This window comes from Felis catus, chromosome E3, assembly GCF_018350175.1.
Source record: "Felis catus isolate Fca126 chromosome E3, F.catus_Fca126_mat1.0, whole genome shotgun sequence".
In the NCBI taxonomy this organism is placed as follows: domain Eukaryota; kingdom Metazoa; phylum Chordata; class Mammalia; order Carnivora; family Felidae; genus Felis; species Felis catus.
In genome coordinates this window covers 1,380,125-1,393,553 of record NC_058383.1, presented here as the reverse complement: position 1 = coordinate 1,393,553, position 13,429 = coordinate 1,380,125, and the positions used below count along the sequence as shown (strand labels likewise).

Sequence of the window (13,429 nt, the reverse complement as noted above, 5' to 3'; positions counted from 1 at the left end):
TTAAGCCACTTGCCTGAGGTCACAGAGCCGGCAGGAGGCAGACCAGCCTCCCAAAGCCCAGCTCTCCCACCTGTCCAGCCCCTACAGACACCTCTGCCCAGACCAGACCCCGCTTCTCCTGGACACCCACAGGGGAGCACAGAGCCTCAAGGTCAAAGCCACTGCACCCCCGTCACCGGCCTCGTCCGCCAGGGGGGAGCTTGGGTGCTCTGGAGGAGGAGGGGAAGGAGGCCCGTCTCACCACCTAGGACAGCAGGGCCGGCTTCCGGTTCTGGGCCCCACCGCACAGGGCCAGGGCCAGGCTTATCTAACTTGTCCTGGCCTCCGTGCTCTCGTGTGGGAAATGGCCCCAACAATCCAACCCCGAGGAGGCAGCCTGGAGAGGTGGGTGGCCGGGGCGGGGCAGAGGGGTACCTCTGACTTCCCAGGGGCCCGGAACAGGGCTGGGGTCCGTGCCTCCCCAGCTCATACCCCCAAGCTTGCTGCCCGCTGCGGTCACCTGGCCGCCCCAGGGCTCTCGCAGGAGGCACAGGCCGGGCTTCGGGGGCGTCTGGCTTAGCCGTGGGCCATGGTGACCCCATTGTGCTGGCACACCGGGCCCCCTGCCAAGTTCACAGAAGGGAGCGCTCGGCTACAAAGGGGAGGGAACGGGCCCTCCGTCACTCAGAGGTTAAAGCCAAGGCGCTGAAGCACCCTGCCCACAAGCCACCCTGTCAGCTCAGGCAGAGGTGTGGCAGGAGGGCTGGCGGGGCTTGGAGACCCTAAGGCCGCACCCACCAGCCCGCCCTCCTTCGGCGGCTAAGGTGGGAAGGGAAGACCGGTGAGGCGGGGACAGCGTCCCCAGAGGATGGGCCCTCCACTCCACTTCTTTTAGGCTACCGGGCAGGGCACCTCGCTGCCCACCCCGGGCAGGACGTCTCTCTCCCCACCTCCCGTAAGACCTGGCCTGAGACGGGGGCACAGGCCGCCGGGGGGGGTGGGAGGGAGCAGCCCCAGCTGGAGAGGGAGGGCTGCCCAAGGGCTTGGGGGCTCCTGGTCTCGGTGGATGGGACCCTCAGGGATGGTGCCCACCATTCAGAAGGCCAGCTGGCCAGGTCTGCCAGCCTGACCCCCTGCACGCACCGTGGCTGACCGGACGGACCCCACAGCCAAGGAGACCCATCGCAGGGGAGGGCGACCGGGTCGGGGGCTGGGATGTGGGGGGGGGGGGTGCAGCGGCCCAGCACATTCACGGCCCCTGCACTCGAGGACTCGACCCACAGCACCAATCAGAAGACCAGGCGGGTCTGAAACCAGAAAACTCTTTATTGCAAAGGTACAAAAGCGTCACAGCAGAGATGTACAGCAATAAATTAGGTGGTGGCCGTGAGGGGACAGGGCAGGCGCGGGGCACACGTCATACGGACAAGGACCACGACGTGGGGTCTCTTCTCAATAATTTATACCACGATAAAAGCAGCACAAAAATAAATATTGAAATGGAACAGCTGAATGACCAAGGCCAGGAAATGGGAGGCCTTGCCCCCCGGGGGGACAGAGTCTGCCTCCCTTGGGAAGGACCCCGAGTCTGAAGCACAAGAATCAGGAAAACAAACCCAAGGGACAGAGATCCTTGCCTTTTAAATAAAACAAATCCATATATTAAAACGGGGACAATGAAATCTCAACGAGCTGAGAGGAAAGGCATGAGAGAATGCTCCGGTCTTCCTTCCCTGGCCCCTGGTCCCCAGGAGCGGGCAGGCATGGCGAGGTGCCCCGGGCGGTGACAGAAGCCCCCTCTGGACAGGGGCGGGGGGGGGGGGGGGGGAGGGGGCATGCAGGGCGCCAGCACTCCCGAGGGCAGCGGGCAGCGGCGACAGCCCCCGGCCCCCACCCCCCCTACTCCAACCGCAGCTCTGCTCGATTAGGGATTTACAGTAAAAACAGGAAAAAAGTTACGAAAAATCTGTACGATAAAATGTGTATATAATTTTATATATATATATACTTTTCTCTCTTTTAAATATTTCCCCGTGGTCCTTATTGATATCCAATGTGGATTACCTACCATGGCTATGGTATCGACAGCTTTTTTTTTTTTTAATTTTTTTTTTACACGCTGGGCCTTTTGCTCCGTAAGGATCCAGCACGCCCCAGACCCCTCACCTTCCCCCAGGACAAGGCCAAGGCCAAGGCCAAGGCCGCACGGCAGTGCTGCCGGAGAGACCCAGACGTCTTCCGTAGGGAGCTCTCCGGGCGTCTGTCCCGCCCAGTCTGCCTCTTCCTGCACAGGGGCCTTGCAGCTCGCTGGGGGTCTCCCTAGGTGGCGGGGGGACAGGCCAAGAGGAAGCCGGGAGCCCCAGCAAAGGTCACCGAGGTCATCAGGGGCTCCAAGTGTCAGAAAGAAAGAACAGGTAAAAGTTTCAGGCGAGGAATAAGCACCAAGGTGGCCGCGTCCCCTTGTCCTCTGCACCGACAGACCACCCAGGTGCCCCCAGAAGGCTGGTCCTGGCCCGGTGCCTAGCGTCACCTCCTTGGCCATCACACCCTCCTCACCCTCGGACTCCACCGGTCACTCTGGCAGCGGGACCACAACCCACTCCCGAGGCCGCGCCGACTTCCCACCTGCTCGGCAGGGATAGCTCCGCTTCCGCCCCGGACCCTGCCGGCCCTCCCTGCGTAGGGCTCCCGGCCAGCTCCCCGCAGCGGACCTCCCCGGGGTCGGTCCAACAGAGGGGAAATTCCCGAGTCCTCGTGCAACTCTGCACGTGTACCCCGGAGGCCCCCAAGGGACCACCCGGACCAACCCGCTCCTCCGAGGCCCCGCGCCGCCGGCACGCGGGTGTCACGGCAGGCACGCCCCCAGGCGCGCGCAGTCCTAGAGCAGCCCCCCCTCCCTCTGCCTCGCGGGGGCGCCGGCCTCTGGTGGGGCTGAAGCAGGGTCAGGGTGCTGTCCGTCACCGGGGACCAACGGCTCCTCCCCAGGCACCCAGAGCTCAGTCAGGGCAGGGAGGGGGTGCCCGCACCGGCCGCTGGACCACGACAGGCCACTCTCGGGAGGGGTGGCAGACAGAGCCCCTGCCATCCGGGCCACAAGGCCGGCGGCGACCTTCTGAGGACCTTCCCTCCATACGCCCCGACGCCCCCCGGCGCAAGACACGCGCCCCCGGAGACCTTCTGGGGAGAGCCGGCGGGGCCCGGGGGAGGGCCGGCTGTGTGCGTGCGCGTGCGTGCGCGTGCGTGCGGGAAGGCGTGCGGCCCGCGGGCTCGCCAGACCCCATCTGCGGCCGCACCCTCGGCCTCGTCCCCGCCGGGAGTCTGCGCTTCGACTGGGGCGTTAAGGGGTCCGCGCCACGCGGACCCTCCGGCGGGCACCCGGGGGGGGGGGGCGCCCCCCGCCCGCCCCCCCTCCCGGCGGCGGGCCACTAGGAGGCGGCCGAGAAGGGCACGGAGGCGGAGGAGACGTCGGCGGACTTGACGATGGTGATGACGCTGGTGGTGGCCACCTTGGTGGGGGCGACGGGCCCGCGGGCCACGGTGCGGGCGAAGGTCTGCAGGGCCTCGTACTTGGAGCGCAGCGCGTCGAGCTCCAGCCGCATGCTGCTGTTCTCCCGCGCCAGCTTCTCCACCTCCTGCTGCAGCTCCACCCGCTGCCGCTCCAGCTCCTCCTTCTGCGTCACGCGCTTGATGCGGCAGCTGGCCGCGTAGCCGCGGTTCTTGAGCGTGCGCCGGCGCTGCTTCAGGCGGGCCACCTCCTCCTTGGTGAGGCCCCGCAGGTGCTGGTTCAGCTCCCGCACCGACATGGACACCAGCTCGTCATCGCTGAGCACCGGGGCGTTCTCGCCCGCCTCCTTCTTGACCTGCGGGGGCCGCGCGGCACGGCGGTCAGCGCGGAGGAGGGGGTGGTGGGAAGGGCCCCGGAGGGCGGCCCGGCGTCTGCCCGGGAACGGAGGCCGCGTGGCCGAGAGCCTGGTCCCGGGCAGCAGGAACACCCGGAGGCACCCTCTCTGCCCCCCAAGCCGGCCCTCACGCCTCCGTCGGGGCGGGGGGCCTCCCGACGTCACGCACGCGGCAGAACGCGGGTGGCTCCCTGACGGGGATCCCCGCTACGCCTGCCCCTCACCTGGTTACCACCTGCCGTCCAGAACCTGCGAGGCTGTGGCCCACCCGTGCGCAGCCCTCTGTGAGTCTCCAGTGCCTGGTGCGGGGCCGACGCAGGCAGGTGGTGGTGGTGAACCCAGGCAGGTGAGCGGGGGTGACCCGGGCAGGTGTGCGGGGGGGACCCAGGCAGGTGAGTGAGGTGGGGGGGGGGGTCCCAGGAAGGTGAAAGGGGGAACCCAGGCAGGTGTCCGGGACTGACGCAGGCAGGTGAGCGGGGGGACCCGGGCAGGTGTGCGGGGGGGACCCAGGCAGGTGAGTGAGGTGGGGGGGGGGTCCCAGGAAGGTGAAAGGGGGAACCTAGGCAGGTGTCCGGGACTGACGCAGGCAGGTGAGCGGGGGGACCCGGGCAGGTGAGTTGGGGGGGGGGGGGACCCAGGCAGGTGAGCGGGGGACCCAGGCAGGTGAGCAGGGTCGACCCAGGCAGGTGAGCCGCAGGGAGGCACAGCAGCCTGTCCTTCCACACCCCTCGGACAAAGTGGGGCCTCGGAAGGGGCTTCGACATGCATGGCCCACGAATGCACGGAGGTCCCCTGTCCCGCCAGACCCAGCTCTGTTCCCAAGATGAGACAGCCGACCCAGGAGCCCACGCCAGCCTCAGAAGCTGGGAGGGCCCGGGGAGGCAGCACGCCGGGCCTGGTCGGAGCCGGGCCCCGCGAGCAGGAGTGCCGAGGTTGACACACGCCCTGCCGGTGGTACTGTGGGACGGAGGCCACGCTGCCCACCCCTGGGGGCCGGGGATGAGCATGTCCTAGCAGGCAGGGATCCACACCTGCCACTCCCTCCCAAGGAGGCCATCCCCGTGGACGCCAGGGCCCACATCTCCTGAGGCCACAACCCCCAATCCTGTCCCCAGCTCCCTGGCACAGCTCTGCTGGCCAACAGCCCCCACCCGACTGCAGGGGACAGGGCCTCCCTCTTCACACTCAGGGCAGTCCTGGGAAAGAGGGGCTGCTGGGCCGGAATGGACCTTTCCCAAGCCTGAGCCCGAGGCAGAAACGGGGTCTGCCCACCCCCACCCCACTTACCTTTAATGCCTTGTTTGGTTTGGGATTAGTCGTCATAACCTGGGCACAGTCACCCAAACAGAAGGGCTTGGAAACTGGATCTAGAAAATCAGACAAGAAACAGAAATGAGTGAGGTGAGGTTCTGGCCAGGCTGGGGACGGGGCCGGCTGCCGTCGCACGTGACCTGAAGCGGGGACGTCCCCACCACAGAGACGCTCCAAGGAGGCTCGGCTCCTCGGTCCACGTCCCCCCGGAAACAAGACAGGAGGCAGCCGGGACTGAGGGGGCTCCCCGCAGGGTGGGCATCCCGGCCACGCTGCCCAGTCCAGCGTCAGCCCACGAAGCAACCCAGACCCACCCCGGCCCCCACGCTGGCAGCCACCCGCCTGGGGGGCACCAGGCCCGGGCGGCCACTGCCTCCCGTCCGACTCCCCCTCTGAGCTGAGCCGCTCGCACCCTCGAGGCACGGGACGCCACGTTGAAGGGCCAGAGCGCACGGACCCAGAGCCCCCTCCCGAGAACGGCCTCACCGGCACACGAGGAGCACCGCTGGCCCCCAGGATGGCACCCTGCCCGGGCAAGAGCCCCCGTGACTCCTGACCTCGCCCGGCTCCAGAGAGGAAGGGCCCCTTTGGGGAGCCCCTGCGTTTGCCCAGCACACCCCCAGGGACGGGTGCAGCCCCACCCTCCCTAGCAGACCTACCTCCGCAAAGGGCACTGCAGCTGTGACATCACCACCCCCGCCTAGGCTGCCCCACAGCCCTGACCTGAGGCCCGCAGGATCCGGGAGGTAGGGGCCGCCACTGCGCGAGCTCACCGGCTGTCTGGCGGGAGCCGTCCCCGCCGCCCGCCAGCACCCCCCCTCCCCGCCGCTGCCCGCCCTTCTGGTTTTGGCGTCTGCATTGTGTCACACATTCTAATCATTCATGAAAAAGCCAGCCAAAGCATCCCAAGCATGATTCCCCTCTGATAGTTGCCATGGCGACCTTGGGAAGTAGCCAGCCCCTGATGGTCGTCATGGAAACAGAGAAGCCCACAGCAACAATGGCTTTGGGCAGGCCGGTGCAGACATCACAGGTTGTGGGACAGTAAACAAACCAGTGTGCCCCGGCGGCTGGGGTGGGGGGCGGGAGGGCCCGGGCTCTAGACGTGCTGGCACATTCTGTAGCTGGCTTAGGAACCGGGGTCCACGTTCCAAACGCCAGGCAAGGTGAACTGAGCAGAGAGAACATCAGAAAACGCACGGGGGAAAGGGGGGGACCCGGGCCCCAGAGACGGAGCCGCACCAAAGCCTTCACCCTGGGGGTGAGTGGGGCTCGGGTGGACGGTCTCCACCCCTCCTTCGCTCACAGCCCCAGGACCCTTGCTACGGCACAGCCTAGACGCCACCCGCCCCCAACAGCCCACCTGCCTCCCGGGTCTCAGCACCCGGGCCACCGAACCCCCTGGTTCACTGTTGCCTCTGGCAACACGGCCACTGTCCCAGGCACTGACGACGGATGATGGAGAGCGGGACAGCAGCAGGGCCGGGGCCAGGGGCACCCTCAGGAGGCTTCTGGCTCCTCCGCGCCACCCACGCACGCGCGGGAGGCAGACGCACTACAGCGTGGGGTGACCCCAGCGGGAAGACAGGAGCTGCTTCCTGACAGCGGCCTGACCCCCAGCATCTGCAGGGGCAGGGCGGGCCCGCTGAGTGCCCCTCCCTCCAGGTCCCGGGGTCAAAGCCATGCTAGAGAAGCCACCTGGAGGGCCAGCAGGAGCCAGGCGGCGGGGAGAGCCATGAGAAACTTTTCCACGGGAGCAGGAGGGGTGGCCGGGTGTCATTCCAGCACACGTCAGCGCACAAGGGCCTGGGCCGCCAGGGCATAGCTGTGTGGTGAGTCACGCCTGTTTACAGAGCGAGGAGCTCACATTCCCACAGACCCAAGGCCCTCCCACCCTGCACGGACCGCCCAGCCCGCCCGGCCCCAGCGGAGGAGGGACCTCCGCTCAGACCCCTACCAGACAGGGGTTTCTGTGCCTCACCATCCCCCCCACCCGGCCCATGATGGGCCAGCTCAGCCAGGACCCCGGGCCACAGCGCTGCGTTCAGGGCAGGGACGCCCCGCCCCCTCTGGGGACCTGCCCTCTGTGACAGCACGGGGCGGGGAGGCCCAGGTAAGCAGGAGCTACACAGGACTGGGCTCCGCGTCCTCCCCTCCACACAGACCTACGAGGGTCGGCTGGCAGGTCTGCAAGGTCAAGGTCACCTGGGGAAAGCCCTAAGTCCACCAGCTCTGAACCCACCTTGCCCAGCTGCCTGGCCTTCTGCGGGCAGGACACAGACAAGAGCCCGGGCAGAGACGGGAGAAGCGGGACCCCCGGGCCCGCCTGGGCTCCAAGCGAGGAGGGATGCCTCTCTGCGGGAGGGCGCCACGAGGGGGTCTGACCTCCGGGGACTTCCTGCAGTTCTCAGACCTTCTGTCCAACAAGAACAACGTGAGGCCTGAGAGAACAGGAGTAAACGGAGACACGAACCTGGAGAAAAAGCCAGCAAAGCTCTTCTCTCTGTCGGCCTTACGCTCTTCCTCTGGAAATGAGAGCATCAGAACCAGGGGCCCCAGGTTCTGTCCACCTCGCCAAGGCCTCGGCGGAGCCGAGCAGGTGACTCAAGGAGACGCCCTGACTGGGGGGGGGGGGGGGGCTTCCCTCTCAACCCCCAGGGCTCCGGGGGCCTGGACCGGCACCCTCCAGAAGCCAGAGACCCTGGGCCAGGTGAGCAAGCCCCAGGCAGGAGCAGACACTGCCCCACGGCCCCGCGCTCGAAGACACGACCCCCACGGCCTCGGGCGGACCAGGTCTTGGCTCCCGCCCCCTGTTCAGGCACCCGCCCCACAGGAAGTCTCGGCCGGCTGACGGAAAACAGGAGTGTCCTCCCGCCTCGAGAGGCGGTGCGCAGACCTGGGCTGCAGGTTCAGGGGCCGGGCTCCGGGAGCGCAGGGTTGGCCCGGCTGCCCTACCTGCGAGATCTCAGTACCCGGACAGTAAGAGCACGAGGGCTCACCTCTACCCAAGCCACACGAGGTACACGCAGTAGTGACCCGAGGTCGCTTCCTGCACGAAAGGCAAAAACCCGGCAGCTTCTGGAAACAGGCTCAGAGAGAAGTTTGGCGCTTGGGACGGTGTGTAAAACAAAGGATTTTAAAACAACTGCCTTAAGACGTGTATTTATAAACCGCTGCACCTCAGGCCACCTCCACGGCCACCAGAGTGCACACAGGAAGAACTGTGTTCTGAGACTCGGGGGGAACCCAGCCGGGGTGAGAGGCCACAGCCCGAGAGGCAGGTGCACCAGCCACTCGGCCTCCCTCCCCTCCCGCCGCAGGCCGGACGCCCCGTCGCCGTGTAAGAAATCACCCACCCTGCCCCCGGCAGCTTCACGAGGGGTCGCTCCGGGGATCGGGCCCCACAACCATCGGTCAAGGCAACGCCAGCCGGGCCGTGCACGCAGCCCGCGCTCTCCGCCGGCTCTTCTGAACTCCGGTCAAGTCGCGGGAGCGGCTCAGTGGCCGGAGCCGGTGGGGGGGTGGGCCTCCTCCGTGCCCGCCTGCCCGTCCATCCACCCAGTGAGAGCACCGACAGTCTCTCACAGCCCTCCAGAAGCTTCTGGTCAAAAAGTCTGCGCAGTCAGCACTTCTAACTTGGAACACCTTTCAGGCGACCACTTCCCCAACTAAAGAGGTCGGTTTTCAACCCAACGGCAGAAATTCGCTCTGACGCGCCCCTACACGAGGTTAAGGCAGAGACCGCTCTAAAAGACACGTGCCAGCAGCCCGGACGGGGCCCGGCTCTGGGGACGGCACGGTTGAGAGTAAGTGAGGGAGCCGGTGCCGGCCCTCCCTCCCGAGGCCCACGAACAACGGGACCACCCTTCCAGAGGCCAGGATCTCACCCCCTCTACCCCCCCAGCAAACGTGTACCGCTCGCCCGTCGTCTGACGCAGCTCATCTGGGGCGACTCACGGCCCTGGGTCATCCCCGCTGCGCTGTGCCCCGCTTCGCGGGGCTGGACCCAGGCTCGGGGCCCGGGGGGACGCTTTCTCCACCGGTAAAGCCAGGTGGCTGACGGCAGCAATGGCCGCAGCCAAACGGCCCTGGGTCTAGATGGTGTGGCAGAAAAGGGGGTTTAGAGTCTCACGGGGCTCTTAGGTCGGTTAGACCAGCCTAGACGGGGAGCTTCGTGCACAGGAAGCCACAGCTCCGGCACCTAGCAGGGGGGGGTCTCAGAAAACACCTGTTCCCGCTCGGTGTGGAGTGAGGGCGCCCACCGCTCCCCGGCCGGCTGCACCCGGCCCTCCCAGATGACTGTTCCACACCGGCTCTCCCAGGGCGGCAGGTCCAGGGAGAGGGAGGGGGCAGGGGGCAAACAGGCAGGGAGGAAGGGGCTCTGTCCTGGAGCACGTCTGCGCTCCCCCGATGGGTGCAAACCCCAAAGGCACAAGCCACGCTGATGTGACCGCCTCTGTCCCGGGGGTGCCGAGCGCCCCTCCTGCCAGCGCCACAGGACACACCTGCCCCGCGAGCAAAGGTCAGCACGGCCAGCGCGCCCCATACGCTGACGCCTCACCCGACCGAAGACGGGCCCCAGGAGGACCGGGAGGGCTCCCACGCCCCGCCCACCCCAGACACTGGGTGTCCGTGTCCCATCCGGCTCCCTCGACGTGGGGGTGCGTCCTGCCGCTCCTTGCCGGGCCCCCCACCAGCCCGGCCCACACCCAGCCTGCAGGCCGGCCCTGGCCGGCCGCCCTCCGGCAAGACACGACTGTCTGCCTGGCTCGGAGGACGTCTGGTCACCTTGTGTTTGCGGTTCGAGGAAGCTGTGTCATCCTGGCTCTGTCCAGAGGTGACTCAGGCGGCTGCCAGGCTGACAGCGGGCCGAGCGGCTCACCTCCCCGGCCACGCCCTGGCCCCCCACTCCTCTGGCCCCCCTCTGGGTGGTCCTTCTGTCTCTAAGCTCCCCTTTGGGGTTCTGTTCGCTCCACAGCTGCCCAGGGGTCCCACCAGCCCCCCACCTCCACGTGCAGCCAGGCTGAGACAGCTTGCGAGTCTGACAGACCCCAGAAACGTGTCCTGTCCTCACACCCGCCCTCCTCCTGTGTCTCCAGCTCAGGTGATGACCCATCACGCCGTTCACGCAGCAGTCGCCCCCAAGACCTTGTCCCTCCTTCCGTGGCCACCTGCTGAGCCGGGCCTGCTGGACTTGGCCCTCCAGGACTCCCTGGCTCAGGCCCCAGCTTCTTCCGTCTGGACCTCGGTCCCTCAAACGCAGCACCTCAAGGTGGTAGAAAAACCCCCTGCTTGAAGTCCCTCCTGAGCCCCTCACTGCCTGGACCACCTGTTGCGTTCCAAGCCTCCCCCTCTGTCTGTGCTGGGCTCCCACCCTCCTTCCCCAGCCCTTGCTTCACCAAAGCCCCCTCCTGCTCTCCCCGTGGTAGGCGGACACCCTCTCCTGAGCCTCCATCGAGGGCCGTGCCCAAAACTTGGTCCTGATCTTTCCGTCCAAGGCTCGCCTCCCTTGCTGGATGGAGGGCGGGGGACATTCTCACCTACACCTGCTCCCCGCACCCCCTGGCGAGTGAAAGGCACGCTGCCTGGGGACGTGCGTCAGCACGGCACCCGAGGGCAGCGGGGTCTGGGCGCCCCACCTCAATACCTTTCCAGCCTCCCCTCATCCAGGGCAGCCGACAGGCAGCGCAGAAAAGCAGGCAGGGTGCCACCCCAGACCCCGGATGTCAGACTCCGCGGCCGCAGGCCAGGTACCGAGGCCTCGGGCTTGGTGTCCTTGGGTAAAATGGGGTGGGGGTGGGGGGTACGTGTATGACACGATCCCTACGTTCATTTCTACCCGTTCTGAAGTTCTATGATTTGAAGACAACACTTTCAATTTCCTGAAACTGCAAGAAAGAGGAAACATGACTGACAAAAAGCAAAAGTAAACACGGGAGCAGCGCATCTTCCATGAGCAGGGAGCAGGGAGGCGGGGAGCAGAGGGGAGGGTGAGTCACTGTTTACTGCTCCGAGGAACAGCCACACAGAGAACGCTCACAGCTGCCCGGGTTCCATTTCCCGTGTGGACTGGACCCTAAGCCAGAAAGTCCACTCCAGAAACCTTTAGACTCGGGAACAGCCAGGACGCGGGCAGGACTTGTCCGCCGCCCGAGATGGTAAACAGACTCTCAGCTACCGGAGCCCCGAGAGGGACAGCGCGGTGGACAGGGGCGCGGAGAACGTCCGGAAAGCGGCCTCGCTCAGCACAGCCCGGGCGCTGGAGATGGGGCTGGAACGCAGCGAGCCCCGGAACCAACTTCCCCGAGGAGCCCCGATTCAACTCCCATTTTTAGCAACCACCTTGAAAGTGAGTGAGGCTGAACTTGGAACGCGTCCCTTAAAGTCCAGCTCCGTTCAAGCGCGGAAGGCAAGTGCGCTCCGGAGAGAAGACTTGCTTTGTGTTTTCGAGTTAGTAAACTTCATTTTGGAACCAGGAGAGATCCCCTCGTTAAGTTCTCAAAGCAGACCCCCTCTAAGGAGCTCAAACTCAAGCATTCCCACTGGTTTGCCCTGGGGAGGGAAGTCCTCCAGAGGTGTCAGCTACCCGCAAAGCGCAAAGCAAAGCGAGAGAGGCTGGCAAGCGAGTCTCACCTACCTGCACAGCCCACCGTCAGCTTCCGGACCCCTCCCACCTGCTTAGACGGACGCTCTTTAAAGAGCCCAGCCCCAGAAGGCGGCAGATCTGAGACGGCCGGGCACACGGCTGCGCTTTATCAAGATACCTGTGCAGTGAGGGCTGTAAGGGCAAATCCTCACCGAGGCCAATAAGGGAGAAGGGGCAGGGAGAAGGGACACCCAAGCCACGCTTGCGGGAACCCACTGACTCTATCTGCTGTGTGGGGCGTGGGTGTTCGAGACCAGGGAGCTTCCCGGCCGGCACCTGGTGAGGGAAGGTGGCCGGATCTTCCACACTGACAATTCATTTGGCAGGGGAGCACTTCTGCCCCCGCCACGAGAGCGGCGCGACAGGTAAACAGCAGCATAATCATTAACACAGCTCGGAGAGCAGGAACTTCCAGCGGCCCCAAACACCAACTCCACCAATGTGGAGTCTTTGTCAAAAGACGCCACAACACGTGGCGAGGAGCAGTACGATCAGAGACAGCAGGCAGAGCGGTTTCTTTTACCTAAGGGAGACCTAGGTGGAGAGAGACACGTTTCCTGTACCCTCCCCAGGCTCCCGGAAAGGTGTGCGGAAGCCGGCACCCTGGCACACTGTGTCCCGAACGCGGCAGGATCACAGAGGAAGCCGCGGTCCGACTTAGAGGAGGTGGAGCCCCCCACTCACCGATGAGAAAACTGAGAACCACGGGGCTCGGGAGAAGGGACACGTTCGCCCTGTCCCCCTCCCCACCCAAAGCTTCCACATCAGGGCCTCCCTCCGGGGCACCCCTGGCAGGTCAGCTGCTCAGAACGTGACATCGGTCATGAGTCCCCTTCTCCTTGCCCTCCCGCCCCCTCCCCCGGAGCGCGGGTGGAAGCCACCGCCGGGCAGGGCAGCACCGGCCGAGCCGGCGGAAGCACCCAGGTGGACGCGGCCGGGTGGGCCCTGCGCGACCACGCGCTCCCCTGCACGTGGCCGTGTATTTTCGCCCCCGCCTTCCCGCCTCGCAGCGGACCTCCGCGGGCTAAAGGCGAAGCAGGTGGGGAGGGCAGGGCAGGGCAGGGGCGCCGGGCCCGCAGGAACGTCCGGGCTCCCTAGGCCGCCCGCCCGGGGTGGAGGCGGGGGGCACCGCCTCCGGCTCGGACAAGGGGCGGGCGGGGGGCGGGGGCGCGCTCCCGGGCCCGAGAAAGAAAAGCCCCGGCCCGCGCGGCGCGCTCGCGGTTGGGCACCTGACGGCAGGTGCGCGGGCCGGGGTCTCGGGGTCCCGCCCAACTTCGCCGCGGGTCCGAGGCGCCGGTGACTCAGCGGCGCGCGGCCCCGACCCGCCCCCGCCCCGGCCCCCGGCCCCGGACCGGCCCGACGCGGCCGCTCCTCACCTGGCGTCGCGCGGGGGGGCGCGGGCGCGCGGCGGCTCCTCGCGGGCACGCGCTCTCCTCGCGCTCGCGCTCACTCTCGCGCTTCCTCTCGGCCGCCGCCTCGGCCGCGCGCTGGGGCTCCGACTTCGCGAAGAACAACAAGTCCCCCCCGCCGCCCGCCGCCAGCCCGCCCGCCCGGCTCCCCAGCATCTGACACCGCTTCCGGGATCGGCGTCGGC

At 66.8% G+C, this 13,429-nt stretch overlaps 1 protein-coding gene across 9 annotated transcripts; it reads right to left on the bottom strand.

Annotated features, from left to right (window-relative positions):
• Positions 1–1,287: 1,287 nt before the first annotated feature.
• Positions 1,288–13,398, bottom strand: MAFK (MAF bZIP transcription factor K). Of its 9 annotated transcripts, XM_045047367.1 has the most exons (4): positions 7,432–7,740; positions 6,888–7,032; positions 5,166–5,245; positions 1,288–3,839 (listed from the first exon to the last, which is right to left on the bottom strand). In XM_045047367.1, the coding sequence occupies exons 2-4, from the start codon at positions 6,967–6,969 to the stop codon at positions 3,405–3,407; spliced, it is 597 nt and encodes a 198-aa protein (XP_044903302.1). In that variant the 5' UTR covers positions 6,970–7,032; positions 7,432–7,740; the 3' UTR covers positions 1,288–3,404. The 9 variants fall into 9 exon arrangements, with proteins under 9 accessions (XP_044903302.1, XP_023102140.1, XP_044903304.1 ...); XM_023246372.2 differs by lacking the exons at positions 6,888–7,032; positions 7,432–7,740 and adding an exon at positions 13,212–13,398; XM_045047369.1 differs by lacking the exons at positions 6,888–7,032; positions 7,432–7,740 and adding an exon at positions 11,827–13,078.
• Between the last annotated feature and the right edge of the window lie 31 nt (positions 13,399–13,429).